Genomic DNA, 21,198 nt, shown 5'->3' on the forward strand with positions numbered 1-21,198 from the left:
CAGAAAGAGATTATTAACGCTCAAAGAAGGAATCGAGTCCTCAGAGGAAATACCCATCGCAAATAAGAATCGACTATCGATTGCGGTATTCGCACACAAATAATTTTATAACGCAGCTTTCATCAAAGTGATTTCTTCGATATGGTGAAATTTCCACTATCATATATTTCGTATTCCTCATTATCCAATCCATAGTCAATGGCACCCATCGGTATCGAATTATCACCGACACCACGATTTTCGCTAAATGCTTCTTTCAGTTCGGCCTGCAAAAACTTTTCTGAACTCTAATCCATTAAATTTGGTACCCTGAAAAGGGCCGTTGATTATACGCTAAGGTAATATCACGCTCTCCTCGGATACGACGGGCAAGATGTGATGCGTTTTGCATGGCTTAGCACACAAATTGGTATCTTCGAAAAGGGCTCCTGCAGTGCCATAACCGCGGAACTTTGGAAGCGGTTTTGAAGTCCTGGGCAATTCCACGAACCAAACGCTGCAAAGGTAGCTTGCGGATCAGCAATTCGGTCGACTTCTGATAGCGACGAATTCCACGCAAAGCGACGGTTCCCGGTCGGTAGCGATGTGGCTTCTTCACACTTCCTGCGGCTGGTGCGCTTTTCCGAGCTACTTTCGTGGTGCTTTACCACCGGTAGATTTACGAGCTGTCTGTTTGGTCCCAATGAAACGAGTCCTCACGGTGCGAGAGTAAAGTTAGAAATGAACGGAAGCACCTTTCACTCAAATTCTTTTTATTTCTTAATTTGGTTTACATTACAATATAATACTACATTTCAAGTGATCAACCTAGGGTTCTACATCTTGAGGTTGCATTGTCAAGTGCTGTAATGATTTTCATCATACACATTATCCGATTGTTTCATATTCCTATTGTAAATGCATGCCTAAACTTTTCTAGTTTTTTTGTTACCTTTTTTAATACCTAAGTCTAACGCATAAGATACCCTCCCCAAATTATTTACATTGTTCCAACTTAAACTACTTATCTAACTGGAATTAAATATATCTACCCTAATCCAAAGCCGATACCTTGAAAGTGCCATTACTTTTAAGTGTTCACTTCCTGGAAAGTTGATGATAATCGGGTAAAAATTCGAGTTTTGAGCATGATTTTTTTGTGTGCGGATTTTTAACGGTACACCCTTCATAAACAAACTCGGAAAACATTATCTACACAGAAAAACACCGCAAGTACTATTTCAGTGAGACAAGTGGAATTATCTCCCACTATTCTAGAGTACTTTTGAGTATATGTGTGTGTGTCTCACACAAACAAGAACATGATGGTATACAGTGACGTCGACTGGGGGGTGCGGAGGGAGCGGAGCGCCCCCAGGTGCACTATTCTAGGGGTGCAGAATTTGTATGAAGAAATTGAATAATTATGATTTATTCCTTTTCTGGTGGGGTGGTGGGGGTGCAAATCGACTATTCCGCCCCGGGTGTGGAAGCTCCACTCGACGCCACTGATGGTATATTAGATTGGCTATACATCGCAACCTACGTATGTTCCTTTTACTTGACAGCCTCACAATCCCCTACTACAGTACTCTTCGCTAAATGGTCTAACAGGGCAATCCAGTTATCGAATTCCATTCGCTAACTGGGCTGACATGTCAAACCTCGAATAAAATTGTGGGGAACTTCCATGAATTGTTTGACTGGCACTGAAAAAAACTAGTTCGCTAGTTCCCTATACAGTGTAATGTTTCAAATTACATTTTTTCAGAAGATCTTGAATTTGGATATACAAAAGGTTTCCACTAAAACATCATTCAATTTTTGTCATGCGAAAATAATGTCAATTTTTATCATCAAATACATCAAATTGTATTCGAATGCCCTTCATATTTCTCGACAGTACATGAATATGACGTCTATTTTTGATACATAACTGATTTTTAATTGGGCTTCAGTTAAAGAGTAGTCTAGTTGAAGAACACCCAGATAGCGAACGACTACTGTACTGGAGAAAGGAAGCCATTCCATGCCAACCGATATACTGGTTCTCAGATTTTCGCGAAAAGTGGTAGATTTGTTCTTTATCCCAAACAATTAGACCCTTATTTTTATTTTTTTCGTTAGGGTGACCATTTCCGTTTTAGGGTGGTCCAAAAAATCACCTTTTTCACTTTTTGCCTAAAATAATTTTTTTCCTAAATTCATAACTTCATAATTCATAATTACTGAACCGATTCGAACGATCGACATATCAAATTAGAGCCAATCACCTTGCTTTTTACTAGATCTATGTAACTAGAATCCAATTTAGTCGCTAATGTGGTATTTTTTGACGTAGAACTACATCTTTCAGGAAAAGTGCCAAATCTGAAAACAGGTCACGGTTTTATGAAATAAAGTTAACGTTAATAACTATTTTCACAGCGAACGGATTCTGGTGATTTGCATACCAATCGAATTGGAAATTCTCTAAGATTTGTTTGATATGCTATACATTACAATTCCCTAATCCCTAAACGTTTTAAATAAATGAAAACTGGAAGCATTCGCATTTTCTCATACATTTGTTCTGCCGATGTGTGTGCTTCCCGTACCCGTACCGTCAATAACGAGCAACTAATACATTCTTTTCTGCCCGTTTCCAACTTATTTGGTATAAATAAGCCATCCACGATTTGAACCCACTCAAGGTGCTACTGACACTCGACCGCAACGGTTATGTTTTTAGCGCCATTCTAAAAGAGAACAATAGGAATAGAAGTTTTCTCCTACTACCGAATGCAAAGCTTTTTTCAAAGCTAATTTCGGTCTTAAATAAAGCGTTTTATTGCAGCAACAGTTGTCCGGATACCAGGAAAGGAGGAAGCAGCCGAGAAGCCCCCAACAGCCATTCAGGAAGTTGGTCCGGTCGGATTGGCCACTTTGACCGACAGTTTTCACTGCCCTTTGCGTGTCCCGCTGTTTGCACCCGTCTCATCTGCATCGTTTTCCTGCCAGTGACGCGCGATTTCGGCGCAATTTCTGCTCTTCAACCATCAGCAGCTCAGGAGGTGTGAGGTGTGAAAGGAGGTTATTTTCGCTTCGTCGTTTCGAACCGCTGCGGCTGTTGCCCTGTCGTCGGCGGCTCCCGGTCCCTTCCCCGCTACCCCACTGCCATCAGGTGGTGACCTTCGAGGAGGTCCTTCAACACGATCGGTGATTGACCAAACTTTTCTTAATACCAGGAGTTAGTGAGAAATAGGACGACCAAAGGGTATAGGTTAGAAAATTTTTACTACATATCCCAAATTGATATTAATTTAACAGACATTTAAAAGTGACTTCACCAAGTGTTTTTAAAACAGTGCTTTTCTGCCAGTGAATTTTTCCTCAAGTGTTTTTCCGCCAAGTGATTTCGGTGATCGATTTCGTAACTGCGTTGGCATTGTCCCCCGCCGTTACTGTCCTCTGCCGTTTTCGTCCCCGCTGTTGTTGTCCCCCGACGACCAACGTACATAGAATAAGAAAATTTAAAAACTTCTTACCTGGCTGTACTTAGGTATAGCCAGCCTTGAACATGGCTTCCAGCAGCTCCGGCGCCGGAAAGCCAACAAATATAAAGGGTGTGTCACATCAAATTGCATCACGGAAAAAACACTGTAGAAATTCGCCCAGTAGACCGATCCTTTTGAAAATTTTAGACAGTAAAATAAAAACTATTAAACAACTTTTGGCATTTTCTTTTTATTCATACTTCGAGCCCAAGCCCATATGCTCGTACCTTCCTCTTTACCCTGTCCATAAGGTTCTGTACAACGTCAGGTTGTAGTTTTTTTTGAACAGAAATCAATTTTCTCTTGAAGTCTGCCTCCGATTTGACAACTTTTGGGTTCTTCCGGAGGGCCTGCTTCATAATCGCCCAATATTTCTCTATTGGGCGAAGCTCCGGCGCGTTGGGCGGGTTCATTTCCTTTGGCACGAAGGTGACCCCGTTGGCTTCGTACCACTCCAACACGTCCTTTGAATAGTGGCACGAAGCGAGATCCGGCCAGAAGATGGTCGGGCCCTCGTGCTGCTTCAATAGTGGTAGTAAGCGCTTCTGTAGGCACTCCTTAAGGTAAACCTGCCCGTTTACCGTGCCGGTCATCACGAAGGGGGCGCTCCGCTTTCCGCAAGAGCAGATCGCTTGCCACACCATGTACTTTTTGGCAAACTTGGATAGTTTCTGCTTGCGAATCTCCTCCGGAACGCTGAATTTGTCCTCTGCGGAGAAGAACAACAGGCCCGGCAGCTGACGAAAGTCCGCTTTGACGTAGGTTTCGTCGTCCATTACCAGGCAATGCGGCTTCGTCAGCATTTCGGTGTACAGCTTCCGGGCTCGCGTCTTTCCCACCATGTTTTGCCTTTCGTCGCGGTTAGGAGCCTTCTGAACCTTGTATGTACGTAGGCCCTCCCGCTGCTTGGTCCGCTGGACGAATGAACTTGACAAATTCAGCTTATTGGCGACATCCCGGACCGAACTTCTCGGATCACGTCTAAACTGCTTAACTACGCGCTTGTGATCTTTTTCACTGACGGAGCATCCATTTTTGCCGTTCTTCACCTTCCGGTCGATGGTTAGGTTCTCGAAGTATCGTTTTAGTACTCTGCTGACCGTGGATTGAACGATTCCCAGCATCTTACCGATGTCCCGATGTGACCACTCCGGATTCTCGAAATGAGTGCACAGGATTAATTCACGACGCTCTTTTTCGTTCGACGACATTTTTCCAAATTTACGAAAAATTGACAGTGAAGCATGGCCAACGTGATCTATACACTCTTATCTGATTTTAAAGCGAAAGCGGAAGATATAATTCCTAAAAATTAAATTTCTACAGCGTTTTTTCCGTGATGCAATTTGATGTGACACACCCTTTATACAATGGTGTTCCCACCACCCGCACTTCCCCCAGATGGGCTTATCCCTTTGGCGGAAATTTGCAAATTTTATTGTTAAGAGCAACTGATGGTAATATTCTTCCATCCAACCCCTTCGTTGTATCGAAATCGATCCAAGGTGTGATCGGAGGTAAATTTAAGGATGCAAAACCTCAACGCGATGATAAAAATTGCCTTCAATATATTCTACAAATACGCGACGTCAAACAGGTTGAACCTTTAATGGGTATGAAGTCGCTAATTGACTCGACCCCAATTGAAATAATTTTTCATCCCACTCTTAATCAACGCAAGTGTGTTGTATCATGCTGGGATGTTGTTTTCATGCCAGAGGATGAGCTTCTTACTGAACTCTCTGAGCAAAAAGTGATCGGTGTCAAAAGAATATTTAGATACGATCCAATTAAAAAGGAAAAGGTAGCAACCTCCACCCTAATCCTAACCATCAAAGGAACAGTCATTCCCGAAGCGATTAACTTCGGTTTCATTCGCGCACCAACCAGAAACTACTATCCAAGCCCGATGCAATGCTTCGGATGCTATAATTATGAACACACTTCCAAGAAGTGTATGAAGAAAATACAGTTATGCCGTAACTGTGGTGTAGCACACCCAGAACTAAACCAAACCGATAAAGACAAGACGAAGAATTTTCAATGCAATGCACCTGCCTCATGCGTGAACTGCAAGGGAAATCACTCCTCCACTAGCAGGAAGTGCCCAGCATGGATCGCCGAGGACAAGATAACGCGAGTTAGGATTGATGAAGGAATCTCCTACAAGGAAGCTAAATCCATTTGTGAAAACAATTATGGTTCTTCCTTCGCTAGTAAATTAAAAGAGCGGCTTGACAATATCCAAAACACAGGATGCCAACAATGCAAGTGCAACTGTACACAAACAAAGTCAGCTCCTATTAAATCGAATAAGACTGTTTCTATTCAGGCCAATAAAAAATCTGAACAGGGATTCAGCATCATACCAATTGACTCTGAGGAAGATTCTGAATCTCCAATGGAGATCGAATCAACTTACTCAAACAACAGAAAAATCATCTCGAAAACAACAACTTCAGATGAATTCAAATCATCTGAAGATGAACAACCAATTGAGAAGGAATCTTCTAGGAAGAAACCTAAAAGTAAGAAATCGACCCCAACCCTACAGAAGACCCAATCCCACCAGAACTACCTATCACAACCCAGCACTTCAACCCAACCAATTGGATCTAATCCACCTACTACCCAACACAAACCCAATCCTACTACCAACAAACCAATTGCTAATGTTTCCAAAAATGATACGAGACTAAAACCCAAACATTCCAAGGGTGAAAAACCCAACCACAACTAATTTCAATTGATTCTACTCCAACAATCTCCAATTAATTCTCCACACCTCAGCCCACTTCCCTCTCCTTCCAATCCTAACATTCAATCCTCCACCTAATCATACACCATCGTCTCGAGACCCTATCCCTAATCACAAACTTTCCATTCAATGGAACTTGCGTGGGCTTTTCAGTTCAATGAACGAAATAACATTAATGTTAGCGGAAGAGAAACATCTCCCACTAACCCTAGCCTTCCAAGAAACTAAAGTACCGACTGGTACAGACATGAATAGTGCCCTAGGAGGCAAATTCAAATGGTATTTTCGTGATGGACTATCTTCCCAACAAGGAGGGACTTGCCTCGCTGTACTAAGTCACCTTCCTCATACTGTGATCCCCATAACATCACCACTACAAATATGTGCAGTCCAACTCAAGGAACCTTTCCAGGTAACCCTTGCTTCAATATACATATCCCTTCAGCACAATAGCAATGATTTTGAAGTTGATTTGGTAAATGCTTTCAAACAATTACCACACCCATTTATTATCATGGGTGACTTCAAGGCACACCATACTTCCTGGGGGGAAAAAAATATGATGCAAGAGGTAAAACGATTCTCAGAATCGTCCAAAAACTGAACCTCATTATCATCAACGATCATCAACATACCAAACTCGATCCACGTCTTGGATCAACGTCTGCCCTCGATCTCACGATTGCATCATGGGAACTGGCACCCAGACTAAATTGGTGTGTTGACAATGACCTCAGAGGAAGTGATCATTTCCCAATTCACATCAGAACATTAACAAGGAATCCCAATATTACTCTTCGCAGAAAATGGAAATACCAATCAGCCAACTGGGAAGGCTTCGAATCTACAATTGACAACTTACTTCAAGCACACATAAGCTACTCTGTAGATGATTTTACTCAAGCCATTCTCTCTGCTGCAGAAGTAAATATCTACAGAACAAGTGGGAACCCCGGTCGTAAGGCTGTCCCCTGGTGGAAAAACGAAAAGAACAAGGTCAATGCTCTCAGTGGCAAGAAAGCTTCTAACTGCTATTCCATTGAGATCAACGGTATTACTACTGAAGACCCTGGTACCATAGCCGAACATCTGGCAGATCATTTCGCCAAATCTTCATCCACTTCGAATTACACCAACGCCTTTAAGACTATCAAAGCCAAAGCAGAACTAGAAGTGTTTCCCTCTGCTACAGGTCAGCAGCACGAATACAACAAACCTTTCTCCATGGACGAGCTGCTCTGGGCCCTTAAAAGGTCCAAAGGTAAGTCAGCCGGCCCGGATAATATCGAATACCCGATGATAAGACACCTGCCCCACCATGCGAAAATCCTGCTTTTGCAAATTTTCAACGAGTGCTGGACAAACAGAAAATTTCCAGATTCATGGAAAGCTGGCATGGTAATCCCGATCCCCAAAGCAAAGGAGAACAAACGTGATGTGAATAGCTATCGCCCTATCACGCTCCTCAGCTGCTTAGGGAAAGTTTTTGAAAGGATGATTAACAGAAGACTGATAACAACCCTCGAAGAACACCAACTACTAGACCCCAGACAACATGCTTTTCGTCGAGGAAAAGGCACAAGTACATATTTCTGCCATCTCAACCAATTTCTTCATGACTCCACACAGAAGAAACAACACAATGAACTTGTATACTATCATAGATCAACTCCACCAATGGGGATTCGAAGGTTACCTCTTCGAAATCATTCAAAGTTTCCTCCTCAACCGAAGTTTTCAAGTTTTCTTCGGAGGGTCAATATCTGAAAGGCGAGTTCAAGAAAACGGAGTACCACAGGGCTCTGTTCTTTCGGCAACTCTCTTCTTAATAGCAATGCAATCAGTTTTCGATGTTATTCCACCAAACATTGAAATACTGGCATATGCTGAAGATATACTGCTTATGGCCCGAGCATCGTTCACTGAGCTTGCACGCAGAAGACTCCAGATAGGAATCTCTGCTATCAGCAGCTGGGCAGATTCAATTGGTTTCAAAATTTCAGCACAAAAATCCAATATACTTCATTGCTGCAGTCTAAAAGGTCACAAGAAAAAATTAAAACCATGCATAATTAATGGTGCACCTGTGAAACGAGTTAAATCAGCTCGAATTCTAGGTGTTTTAATAGATAACAAACTTTCATTCACAGACCACATCAAAAAGACAAAAGCAGATATCAAAAGCCGTATCCCGTTAACGATGGCAATAAGTGGTCGCAGCCGCTTAAGCGCGCGTAAAACCATTTATAAAATCGGTAGAAGTATCGTCTTCACAAAAATGCTATACGGGATTGAACTCTTCAGCAGTGCATCCTGGAAATCAATTGATCATTTAAAGCCTTGCTACCATAGCGTAATCAGATATGCCTCAGGAGCCCGTAAGTCCAGCCCAATAAAAGCTTTGCTTGCGGAGGCTGGCCAAGTTCCCTTCGAAATGTTCATCACCAGAGCCTTGGCCAATCGAGCCATCCGAATCTCACAGAGATATCCAAACCTCACATCAACCACCACGAGAGCTAGCAAATGGCTTCAAGACATTTGCAATATCACTCTCCCGGAAGCCGCTCCTCTAACTAGAGAAGGCCTTCGACCATGGTACGACCAAGGACCAAAATTTGACTGGACTAATAAAAACTCTGTTGAAGTTGGTGAAGCCAACAGTATAGTCACAGCTATCTTCAACAATCACATACATAAACAGTAGGATTTGGCATCTTTTCCGACAATGCTCAGATAAAATTCCAATTACCATCCATTTGTTCAATTTTCTCAGCAGAAATAGCTGCCCTCCTCGTTGCGATATTACTATGTGATGACAACACGAAAACGGTGATTTTCTCCGATTCTTACAGCTCCCTGCTTGCACTCCAGAGTGGCGAAAATAAGCACCCCTGGATCCAAAGCATTGAAGCTGGAATCAAGGGAAAGGACATCATTTTTTGTTGGATCCCAGCACACTGCGGAATTCAAGGAAATGAATTTGCTGATCGTCTTGCCGAAGAGGGAAGAAATTCTGAACTATGGACTGATTTTCCCCCTTCCGAAGACATCATCAGATGGGTTGATAACAACCTACGATCATGTTGGGATATAAATTGGAACACCTCTAATGACTTCTTTCTGAGAAAGATAAAAAATACTACCCATCCTTGGATGGATAGTACTCAGCGCCCCTTTCAAGTATGCCTGACACGCTTGCGTATCGGGCATACCCTCTTAACACATAATTACTCCAACGCAAATCAACCGCGCTGCACATGGTGCAATGTAAGGCTCTCAGTAGAGCATTTCTTAATCAATTGCCCAGTTTTTAACATTTCCAGAACAAAATTTCAGGTTGGAGACAGCATCAGAACTGCATTAGCAAGAGACGACATCGAAGAGGACCGGACCATTAAATTCTTAAAGGATACAGGTTTATTCGACAAAATTTAAATAACACAATATCGAGATGAATACACACTAATAGTATTTTTCTTTTCTTTTCAGCAAAAGATGAGCAGGTTTTTACGCCCATTTTAGAAGCAAGCTCTTCAAGCACACTAAAATGCGCTTTTTCCCTGCTCCAAAATAGATGTTGATAATAACCAATAGTGCACTCCTCGGATACGACAAAAGCCATAGAAACAACGACCCAAAATCAGAAGAAAGGAATTCGAGATTTTTGACATTTTCCCGCCCTTAAGGGCAGAGACGAATGAACTCCCAGAGTTTAAAGTCTCTTAAATCCAACATCTCTCTCTCTCTCTCTCTTGAACCCACACCACTTCTCGTTTGGTGGTCATCGGAGCAACATCGTTGCTGACGAACATCGATCGAGAATGTCTTGTATGGAAGAGTATTCAGAATTTTGGTATACGGACATACACTGCATTTATTTAAATACAATGTATCTTTCATGGAAGTATACTTTCAAATCCCAGTAGGAAAACCTTAAACTTTTTCCACCGAAACTTTAAAATAGGCCCCTATTTTGAAAGGTTAGGCATAGTCTCACGTCAAAACAAGCGGATTGAATAATATAATTCCGTGGTTCTTACAACCCCTTACAATTTTTTCAAATAAATTTATAAATTAATTAAATTTGGTATGTCAGTCATCTAAATCGGTACAGTAGCTCAGAAGTTATGAATTTTTGAAAAAAGCCATTTCTGGGATAAAGGTGAAATACATTTTTTTTTTGAATCATCGGTAAAATTTTATAAATCATAAATTAAAAACGAAATCGGTCCAGTAGTTCGAAAGTTATGAATTTTTAAAAATAGTCATTTTAGGAAAAAAACGTAAAAAAAGGGATTTTTCGGACCACCCTAAAACGGAAATGGTCACCCTAACGAAAAAATAGAAAATACGGGTCTAATTGTTTGCGATAAAGATTTTTTTTTCTTTGTCTTTATTAGAGAGATTTTCAGCCTTAGGCGCGATAAAGATTAAATCTACCACTTTTCACGAAAATCTGAGTACCAGTACATCGGTTTGGCATGGAATGGCTGTATATGCGTTTCATTCATAAACCCAATCATCTTCCTCTCTCGGTATTCGATATGTTCATAGAATTCAGCAATGGAATCAGAATCATAATTTAATAAGTTCTCCCTGTGAAACCCTCTCTCTGGAAACATGATCCATATTGGGCCTTGCTTTCAACGAAGATATCACTCAGTGCAACCTTTCTGCAAAACGTATCATCTAATCCATCCAATCAGCCTTCAATCCTCAGCAAAACATTCCGTTTCCACGAATACGAGCTCCGGAGATGTTCGATCAACAATCCGCGTTCTTGTGCGGCGGCCAAACATATTGTGCACGTTGAAGTGGAACTGTAATAAAAGTTTGCTATAAATTCAAGCATGACGTTTTGAGCCGTGATATTTTATGCGCCCATGCACATCACCCACACAACCATGTGTTTCCCATCTGCCAGGAAGGCCTCTAAAACGGCAGAGCAGCTGACTCATCGATGGAGCATTAAAATGCATTGGTTTTGCGGGGAAATTCCTGTGGTGCTTGTGAGTGCTTCCTTGTTTGGAGTGCTAGATTAGAAACATCCACCCGGCGGTAGGGTTTGAACTATTACCTGGTGGAAATGACTTTTCCATTTGCAACCCGGGAGGTGTGGGTAAGTGGATATTGCAGTGAAATTTATTACAGGTTGATCGTAATGTTTTGTGCTGGAATACGTACATGTGCGGGTTTTTTCGCTGGTAAAAGTGGGATTGTTTTACGTATGGTTTTTGTATGATTGTTAGTGAATCGACACCACACTCAGCGCACCTGTTTAGCAGTGAACGATTTAATGGTTTTGTGTTGCTGCGAACTATCACGCCCGATGTCTGATATTTATTTTTCATCCATACTATATATCAGTGGTGGTAATTCACACGAATTTTGCCTGAAAACTCGTTTGATATACATACTTCACGAGTAACACAGCTCCTGGTTGATTCTCTGTTCCTATACATTATTATAAATGAGTGTAGCAAACGTTTACTCGCGAGCCTGTTTATGCAATGTATTCCAGCAGTATACCCACAAGTATACTCGTGAGTAAATGCCTATTTTTTATATTTGCCACATTCCGAGTTTGTTTATTCAACCAGATAGTACTGATTTGACTGACAATGAAGGAACAATGGAAGTAAATCCAAGTTAAATTCCTAGGTTTCAATTAATACAGAATATAAATTGTTCAATATATAATGATCTAGAAACAGAACATTCGCTCATCAATCGTTATCTAAATACAGCCATTCCATGCCAAACCGGTATACTAGTTCTCAGATTTTCGTGAAAGTGGTAATTTTGTTCTGTATCGCAAAACATTAGACCCGTATCTTTTATTTTTTCATTAGGGTGCCCATTCTAATTTTAGGGTGATCCGAAATATCCATGTTTTCGCCCTTTTCCCAAAAATGGCTTTTTTCGAAAATTCAAAACTTTTGAACTACTGGATCGATTCAGATGATCGATATATCAAATTAAAGCCAATCACTTAGTCTTGTTTGGAAAAAATATTACTTTTGCCAAAACTTTGGATTTTGTTTTCGTAATTATTGATTGTATTTGTTTTTTATTGTTTTCATTGCTTTTGACTGGAGGGCGCTATATTGATAATATAGCGCCTTCCAGTCAGGTATTCCAACCAAACATGACAATTGAAAATTTTCGGAAAACTCAGAAGGGAAATGGAAATATTCGGAAAATTCAATTCCCATATGTAAACTTCAATCTTGCAACAGCTAGGCAGCAGACAACAGTCTTTCCTAATATAATACTAGTGTGTGATGCAATTTTTCTCTTTTCATGACTGCCAGCCAGAATACATAAAAATAGCTGTCCTGCTACGAAGCAATCCGTTTATAAAGCCTCTTAAAGCCAAAAATAAGAAGAAGAAGAAGCGATCAGTCATTCTCTTACAGTTACAGTTACTCTTACAGAAGTTAACATCATCAACCAGAAAGAAGAAGAACCCGAAAAGAAGCAGAGTATTCAAATCCAATATCAGCAACAGTATCGGTATCAAAGCAACAAAAGAGTTTCAATGTTCTCGTCACAACCTGAATGAATATACAATATACATATGGGTTTTATTCCACCGTTTATCAAGCAGAAGGAATTAATTTATCAGTTGTTTTCAGAACTATTTTTCCACCAGAGTTTCCGCGATGGGCTTACAATTTCATGCGTCCAGAGGCTTTCCCACCAGAGAACCGTGAGGCTCCGCTCACATACAGTGATGCAATGAAGCATCGCGTCGATTTCGATACCGTCTGGAGGATTTTTGCACCACACGCACACATTGTTGCTTTTTATGTCGCCAAAAGTAGATGAAGTGGTTGAGAAATGTGGTGCTGATGGTGCAAAACACAATCGCCTCATTCACATTTCAGCAGTCATCCAGCGGCGGCATGGCCTTTCTCAAAGCCGATAGTTATACAGGTCGGACTCGATTATATACAGATTCGATTATATTATATGTGGTTCGATTAAATACAATTTTGGACTAGATTGTATACAGTTTGGGATTTTTTTTCTATACTTCAAATATGACTTATTTCAAGAAGAAATGTGACCTTTCAAAGTAAATATGTATTTTAAGTGGCTATCATATGTACAATGGGTTAAAAATCGTGATTATTGAAAATTTTGCTTGAATTTTCACCAGGAATTGTTTCTATCGATATTGCAGCGAATTTAAGAGAGATAGGAGTTGGGTGTCAAAGAACAAATTGTAGAGTGGTTAGAGAGCTTCAATTTAATTGATAGAAACAATCTAGTTTGATATACATTTTTAGGATAAAATTAATAATAACACATTAAAAATTATTAACTTTTAAGTTTGTCACTTCCAAAATGTTATTAAAATTCACTAATTTAGATGTTTCACTACTATATCCTGTACTAAATTTTCTCATCTTTCAAATGAAAGCAACAGAATCGTCTTCCGTAGCGTACTTTTTAATGTAAAGCCAGTTTAAGGCAACAGAGTCCGAAACAAAAAAAAGTTCTGTAACTCTGTCATTGTTGAAATTCGAACATATGCGTGGAAGGGATTTTTTTCATCAAATATGATCGTCTATCACTTCCTGAGAGAATCTGGATAAATATATTTTTTTCATATGAGAAAGGTGTTTTCTGACTTTAAGGGGATGAATCAAAAATCGAATTCTTCTTTTACATTCAAAAAACGAAAAATACATCAAAAAAATATATTTTGTTTTATTCGATTATATACAGTGGAAAGAAATCAGAAACTGTATATAATCAAGTCCGAGTTGCAATAAGTTTTCCAGCAGGGCGTTCTCAGAATATGGACAAAGCAAGCATAGTGCAAAGCTTAAACTGTCGCACAGTAGCAAATTAGAAGAGAATTTTGCCAAAAACTTTCATTCTTCAGCCAACGAGCAGAGGTTTCTCTCGACACGGAATCGCTTAGTAGTAAAGGTCGGGACAAAAGAAGCATTACGGGTATCGGTAATAAGGACACCAATTTCGACACATGATGAGCTTGTGTGTTAATCCCGCGAGAACAATAATGAATTATGAATCAATCATCTCTAGCTTCTTCAATAAAACCACGCACATTATCGCCCTTTTCCAGGACCACCAAAACTCTCACTGAAGAGTCATTTCAAAAAGTTGCGTTGCATTCTGATTGGTGACATTCCGAATGATTATTCAATTTTCGTGAATTGGGGCAACATTCCGGGTTAAAGTGGCGTCAAAATGATGCGCATTTAAACCTAAAGGCGGACATAAAGAAAATATATTCCAGTCTTATGAGCTGTGTGGTTCGGTGGAAAACTGAAGGTGAAAATGTGTTCCGCTTCGGTTGCCGTCACAGCTGCCACCACTACACTAACGATTCTACTCAAATTCTCCGTTTTTTTATCTCATTTGTTTATTTATTTGGGCTCATTAGCATTCCAGCTGTAACAGAGCCGAGTTTCAATCGTGTACATGTTACATGTTTTATAGTTTCTATAAATTGTACATTACACAGTAACCATTTAGGCGTAAGAGTATTTTTTTTCTGTTCTTCCATTGTTCAGCAATCCGGACAGCGGAGACAATTGATATGATCATTGTTATGTTATTAATAGCACAACAGCACGATGTTTCTTGCAGAGCAGAACAGTTGTATTCATGAATCGATCTCCATTCGACCATGGATCGATCCCCATTGCTGATGATTGTTGCGTGGACGTAGTTATTCCTTAACAACAAAAAGATGGTCAAACTGGGGGCCCTGAGTTTTGAACTCACGATTAATCACTTAGTAAACGAACGCGCTACCAATGTGGCCTAAGTTCCGCCTAAGTTCTAATGTTAGCAGGAAAACCTTTGGTCTAGTGTATTCCCTAAACTCCTGTGAACGTTTCATATTGATACGAAAAAATCGAAATTTGTTTTTTTTTTTATTTTTGGGAAGCTTATGCCCTCAAAAATGTTGTCCTGCAAGGGTATTTCGTTATTTGATTTAGTTGGAAAGTTACAGCCAAAAGCACGAGGTCATCTCAAGGAATATAGTATTGCTGTTCGATTTTTTAAACACGTTTTTCTCGAGACCATGTTGTAAAAATGTAAAAATTAATTATCTAAAGCGTTACGTAGACGTTTTTTAATATCTCATTTTTTCGATTTTTTATGAGCTTCTAAACAGCGGTTTTTTATGAAAAGTTACGTATTTTTCCCAAAAATGGCCGCCATTTTGGCAATTTTTCAAATTTTTCAAAAACCTCTATGTAACGCTCTAGGTATTGTCATAAAGTTTCAAAATACTGATTGGAATTCGTTCTGCGATACCCCGGTGCTTCAGAACCGATACCACCAGCAAGGTACCGACATGACAAATATTTTAAAAAATGTCTTTTAAAATTTAAAATGAAGGAGACCAAAGGAGCTGAATTCCGAACGATTGGTGTCACGACCCCCTCAGTCGGCGCTTCTCATCGTAGCAATTCTTGCAATTCTTATACTAGATGGTGCCAGGAACCCATCTAGCATAAAATTTCATCCCCATCTGCCATATAAAGGGTAAAAACTACCCGTGTGTAGTACTGCACACGCGGCTCCAACTCAAGGTAAACGAGTAAAGTATCGATAAAAATCATTATATTAGGCTGTCAAAAAAGTCCTGTGGTATTTTTTTTTAAATTTTCATTTGTTCATAAAATTAGTTACAATCATCTGTTTTAAGTCTAATATGCGCCGTTTTGTTCGATGACTTGTTCCCAACGAGATGCCAACTTCATAATACCCCTGTTATAGAAGCTCGCTTCCTTATTGGCAAAAAACTCGGATAGCCAATTTTCACAGGCCTCTTTTGTGGCTAACTTCTGACTACCTAGCTCGTTCGCCATGGACAAAAACAGGTGGTAGTCACTTGGTGCAAGGTCCGGACTATACGGCGGATGCAAAAGAACCTCCCATCCGAGCTCCCGGAGCTTCTGGCGCGGCACCAAAGAAGTGTGTGGCCTGGCGTTGTCCTGATGGAAGACAATGCGGCCTCTGTTTATCAAAGATGGCCTCTTCTTCATGAGTGCTACCTTCAAGCGGTCCAGTTGTTGGCAGTACAGGTCCGAATTGAGCGTTTGGCTATAGGGAAGCAGCTCATAATAGATTATTCCTTGACAATCCCACCAAACACACAGCAGAACCTTCCTGGCCGTTAATGAGGACTTGGCCACCGTTTGAGCCGCTTCAGCGGGCTTCGACCACGACCGTTTGCGCTTCACGTTGTCGTAAGTGACCCACTTTTCATCGCCAGTCACCATCCGCTTCAGAAACGGGTCGATTTTGTTGCGATTCAGCAGCGATTCACATGCGTCGATACGGTCAAAGATGTTTTTTCGCGTCAACGTGTGTAGCACCCATACATCGAGCTTCTATAACTCACTATAACTATAACTATAACTCACGAACGACTTAACCAAACAAAACACTGTCAAGGACTATATTATAGCGCGCAAAAATACCTTTCCAACAAGCTATAGTATGACTCGATACAATGAATACAACTAGAACTACGCGCTTACAACGACACCTCGCGGAAATACCGCAGGACTTTTTTGACAGCTTAATAAAACAATTTATTTTTTCGAAATTAAATTTTTTATGACATTATTTCAAATTTGTAAAATGTATTCTATTAAAACATTCCAGACATAAAAACTTTTCGGAGCATTACGGGCAGTAATAAATTGTAATTGGTAGAATAATACAAGCAGTTATGCCAAACTGTGAGATCGAAGTGTCCTACTATGTATTGAGGCCAGAACAAACGAAAGACACATTAGTTTTAACGTAAAACGTGTGCTGTAGCGCACACGTTTGAAACTTTGGAAGATTTCGCGTATGCACTACGGCACTCAGTGTTAAATATAGAGAAAATTATTGTATGTTTTGAATTTGATAATTTAGATTATAAGAATTATAAAGAAAGAATAGAGAAAAAGGAGAGAATATGGAAACTAAACGTTAGTGAATTAGAGATAACATCTTCCAGAGTTATTAATACAAATTTTTGTCTGCAGGATTTTTTAAATTTTGTGAGCAATGCATCATTAAATATACGGAACCTGCTTTATTCTTTCGTCTGACGAGTAATAATCGGCATTATATAAAACTTTAGACCACATGTTCAAAGCATTTCTAACTACTTATCACGCGCAGTACTCTCTGCAGCTCATTTTCGGTCACCATTTGAGTTTTTCCGCCTGATTTGAGTACTACATCGCATGCCTATTAATTAGTCGCATCGTAGCGCAGATTTTCGATCATAGTTCTTCTTCTTCTTCAATGGCACTAACGTTCCTAGAGGAACTTCGCCGTCTCAACGTAGTATTACTTGCGTCATTTTTTATTAGTACTTAGATGAGATTTCTATGCCAAATAACACGCCTTGAATGCATTCTGAGTGGCAAGCTCTAGAATACGCGTGATCACAGTGCAAGTCGGAGGAAATTTCTTTGGCGAAAAATTCCCCCGACCAGAACGGGAATCGAACCCGAACACCCAGCATGTTAGTTATGACGCTAACCACTCGGCCACGGGAGCACATTCGATCATAGTATTTATGGTAATTTATGGAAAAAAGTGTAACACTAAGAACAGGTTCATCAAAAATTACCATTGACGGCTACTCGAATAGTTCTTTCGATCGTTTAACGGTCGTTTTATGAATTTCCAAATGTGACCATCAATGCTCTATGAACTTAATTTTTCTAGTACCATACTTCTCCATGTTGCATCGTATGCTATTGATGTACCCACAATCATTGCTTGCACATTATACCTCTTCTTCAATAGTTATCGTATAGTTGGTTAAATGTTCCTAAATAAGCTTCCGTGGATCTAACTTTTCTAAATTACAGTCAGTCAGTCTGTTAGCAGTCTACTTTGAAGTGTATATTGATTATATCCATAGGTTATTGCATGCCTCCGAAGCTCAAAGATTTTAATTACATGGCAGCATTGGGAAGGCAAGCTTCTAAACGTTCTATCGATAAGTTTTCACTGCAAATGTAAAAAGTTTGTTCACGAATGATTTTCTACTATTTGATTCAAGGTACTATATAAACAACAATAAAAAAACTCAAAAGGCTGTATTGATACGATACACTCACCATTTGCGTGAACTATAATAACTGTGTTTTTTTAATTTCATGAAATACTTTCACAGGGACTTCAACAAAGAGAGAAAAAACAGTTTGCAGACGGCCACATTCCCTAAAATAATAATACGATTACAATGCATACTTAAAACGTATATTTACAATTTTTAGTTTTTGGGAATAGAACTAGTTTTAATAAATTTATTTTTTTGCCTTCATCCTTCAGAAACCACAAGGCTGATTTATGCAGCCTAAGTTAATACTTTTGGAATTTTGTAACCAATGCTTAATCACCGTTTGAACAGTCACAAACTTGTTCGTCATTTCGCCACCATTACATAGCATTAACTATTCGACTTCGGCCGAGCTCATGACATTTCAAACTTTAAAAATCGTCGTCAGTTTTCTAGTGCCCCGAACACTGTTTAACGACAAAAGAGCCCACCATCATAGGACACAATATTCCCACAGTTGCCAAGCAGCAAGCTAATCTCAAACAGCCTCGAAGGGTCGGACCGGATCGGGTGCCGACCAGTGATTCTCCATTTGGCATATTCTCCAACCGAACACGCTGATTCACCTTGACTAATCACTTTTCCTTCTTTTTCCGCTTTTCAGACAATTTTCCGAAGAGGCAAACTTTTTCTATGTAAGTCTGTCCGACGGAATGCCTTCGGAGAAAAGCAGTAAAAATCGAGATTGAAGAAAATCGTCGCCACGAAAAGAATGATTTTCCCTGCGAATGACAAAGGCTGCTCCCATTGGGGTATTCGCCGGTATACGACTTAGCGTCAAAAATGTTAACTTTCGGGTTCTGAGTGCAACACTCAATTTGAGGTCAAGCGACACAACGAATTCCAAGGCTCGCGTAAAAGTGAAGCGGCGGTAAAGTGCTAAAATGCGTTCGATTAGTGCCGAAGCCAGGCAGCGTTTGAACACAATGAGAAGAAAGCTCCGGCGAAAGGCGAACGCGAAATTCGTAGGCGTTCAAGCGTACACCCCCGCGTAATCAAGCGAAGGAAGCAAACAACGCAAGCGACTGAAAAACATCACCATATCATTTTTTCACCATTAGCAGCAGAAATTTTGGTGAAAAGCGCAATAAAAACATCGTAATCGTTTAAAAGGCAGCGTAGACCGGGCCATCATAATTTTCCACATGAGGCGCTCCAGTCAAGGCGCCACCAGCCGAAAACTGCTGATTCTCGCAGTTTTGCTAGTTGCCTTCCGCCAATTTCCTCAGCCAGTCGAGGCACGTGTTTTGCTGTTCTCATCGAAAAATAACACCCCCGACAGTAATAGCAGCAATATTACCCACGCAACAAATTATAGTGATTTTGGGAGTATTTCGGACCGACATAGCTATATACTGGTGGTTGTCCAACAATCCGCTTCGATCGAAATAAAGCGGCTGCAGCGAGAGTTCCGAGATTTTGTCAAAATGTTCCTCGTAGAGAAGTATGCCGAGGATGATGAAGAACTACGTCAACAGACACGGTTTTACCGCTGGAAAGGTAAGTGATGTTGATATAATGTTCGCCTCATTAATGCCAAATGAATGTTAATGTCCATCCAATCATCAAATTGTTACAGAAGTTAGTTTCAGTTAGTTTCGGCTGTGAAAAATTTAAATACTTTATTTTCGTTCAAAATTCCAGCGTATTGTAACAAAACGTGCTAAATTGTTTCCGAGAATACATTATCAAAGCTTTCAACATTTGAACTTCTCAAATGATGATTTAACTTTACGCCGGAGAAGCAGCTCACTCGAGAGGCAATGGAAAAAGCAATCATGAGATGGGAAATCAAAAAACTTTTCCGCAGCCTGGTCGGAAAAATTTAATAACTCGTTGCATCAGTTTAATAACTCGTTCTTACGCATTCATTGTTTACATTGTGCACCATTAGTCATAAGAATGGATACCAAACGGTGGTACAACCGAGGAGAATGATAATAATCCAGAATAAAAGACAGCATTAAAAACTGAATCATTGGATTTCAGTCAATGATTTAAAATATATGAATATTATGGTAATGGTGCAACATCTCTACTTTCTTTGACAATCTTGAACAGAATTCTGTATAATTTCATAAAAACTGTATAGACCCAAGTGTCACCAAAGCAATCCAAACACGTTAATTCACATTCGCAGTTCAAGAAACAGTAATCCAATTTGACCGTCATTTTCCACCACTGAGACGTTCAAAATTTCAGCTGAATCCAATTCATTGGACTTTTCGCTCCTGGGTAATGCCTTTTTTTCCTTTTCTGCGAACCGAAACAAAGTTAAACACTTCTCGACTTTTCAAAGCAAACTGGCTGTCCCGTTCCTCCCCGCACATTCGGCCTAAATCACCCACAATCATTTTGACTTAATCTCCCCTCGATTTGCTACATCCTAATCTTGTCTCACTTTCAACAGATATGACCACCTTCGAGCATTGGCTGTCCGATCCGCTCGTCTCGACAGTGCTCTACGTGTCCGACAACGAGAGTGACAATCTCATTGGATACTGTGACAGCTTATCGACACATTTATCCATGCGATACGAGAAGAAGGTGCTCTTTTGGCCCTGTCCCCGAATGAAGGTAAGTCAGCATGAGTGTAGCTTGCGTTAAATTTATTCAAAAGGTGAGCAATGGCAGCGTATTGAACAGCTGCCCGGCATATGGCAGGAAGGTCAAACAGAACGGGTTGGCTTGTATCATCACTCTAGCGGCAACTGGTACAAGATAATTTTTTTTTTCGCGATGTTTGGTTGTAGAAATAAATGAATGGACCTTCCAAACATAACTTCAAATTGGTC

At 40.2% G+C, this 21,198-nt stretch overlaps 2 protein-coding genes across 6 annotated transcripts in view; both read left to right on the plus strand.

Moving 5' to 3' along the window:
* Positions 1 to 21,198, plus strand: part of LOC129775073 (uncharacterized) — a 237,057-nt gene that overhangs the window by 55,790 nt on the left and 160,069 nt on the right. For all 5 annotated transcript variants that reach the window (XR_008742849.1, XM_055779312.1, XM_055779314.1 and 2 more), the window contains exons 2-3: positions 19,008 to 19,903; positions 20,814 to 20,980. Coding sequence is in view for 4 of the 5 variants with exons in the window: in XM_055779312.1 (XP_055635287.1) it covers positions 19,549 to 19,903; positions 20,814 to 20,980 (522 nt within the window). In the remaining variant the exon portion in view is untranslated. The remainder of the gene's footprint in view (positions 1 to 19,007; positions 19,904 to 20,813; positions 20,981 to 21,198) is intronic.
* On the plus strand, positions 5,125 to 6,255 carry LOC129774008 (uncharacterized). The gene has a single exon (XM_055777690.1). It carries the CDS (start codon positions 5,125 to 5,127, stop codon positions 6,253 to 6,255), a length of 1,131 nt encoding a protein of 376 aa, XP_055633665.1.

This window comes from Toxorhynchites rutilus, chromosome 3 (assembly GCF_029784135.1).
Source record: "Toxorhynchites rutilus septentrionalis strain SRP chromosome 3, ASM2978413v1, whole genome shotgun sequence".
Classification (NCBI taxonomy): domain Eukaryota; kingdom Metazoa; phylum Arthropoda; class Insecta; order Diptera; family Culicidae; genus Toxorhynchites; species Toxorhynchites rutilus.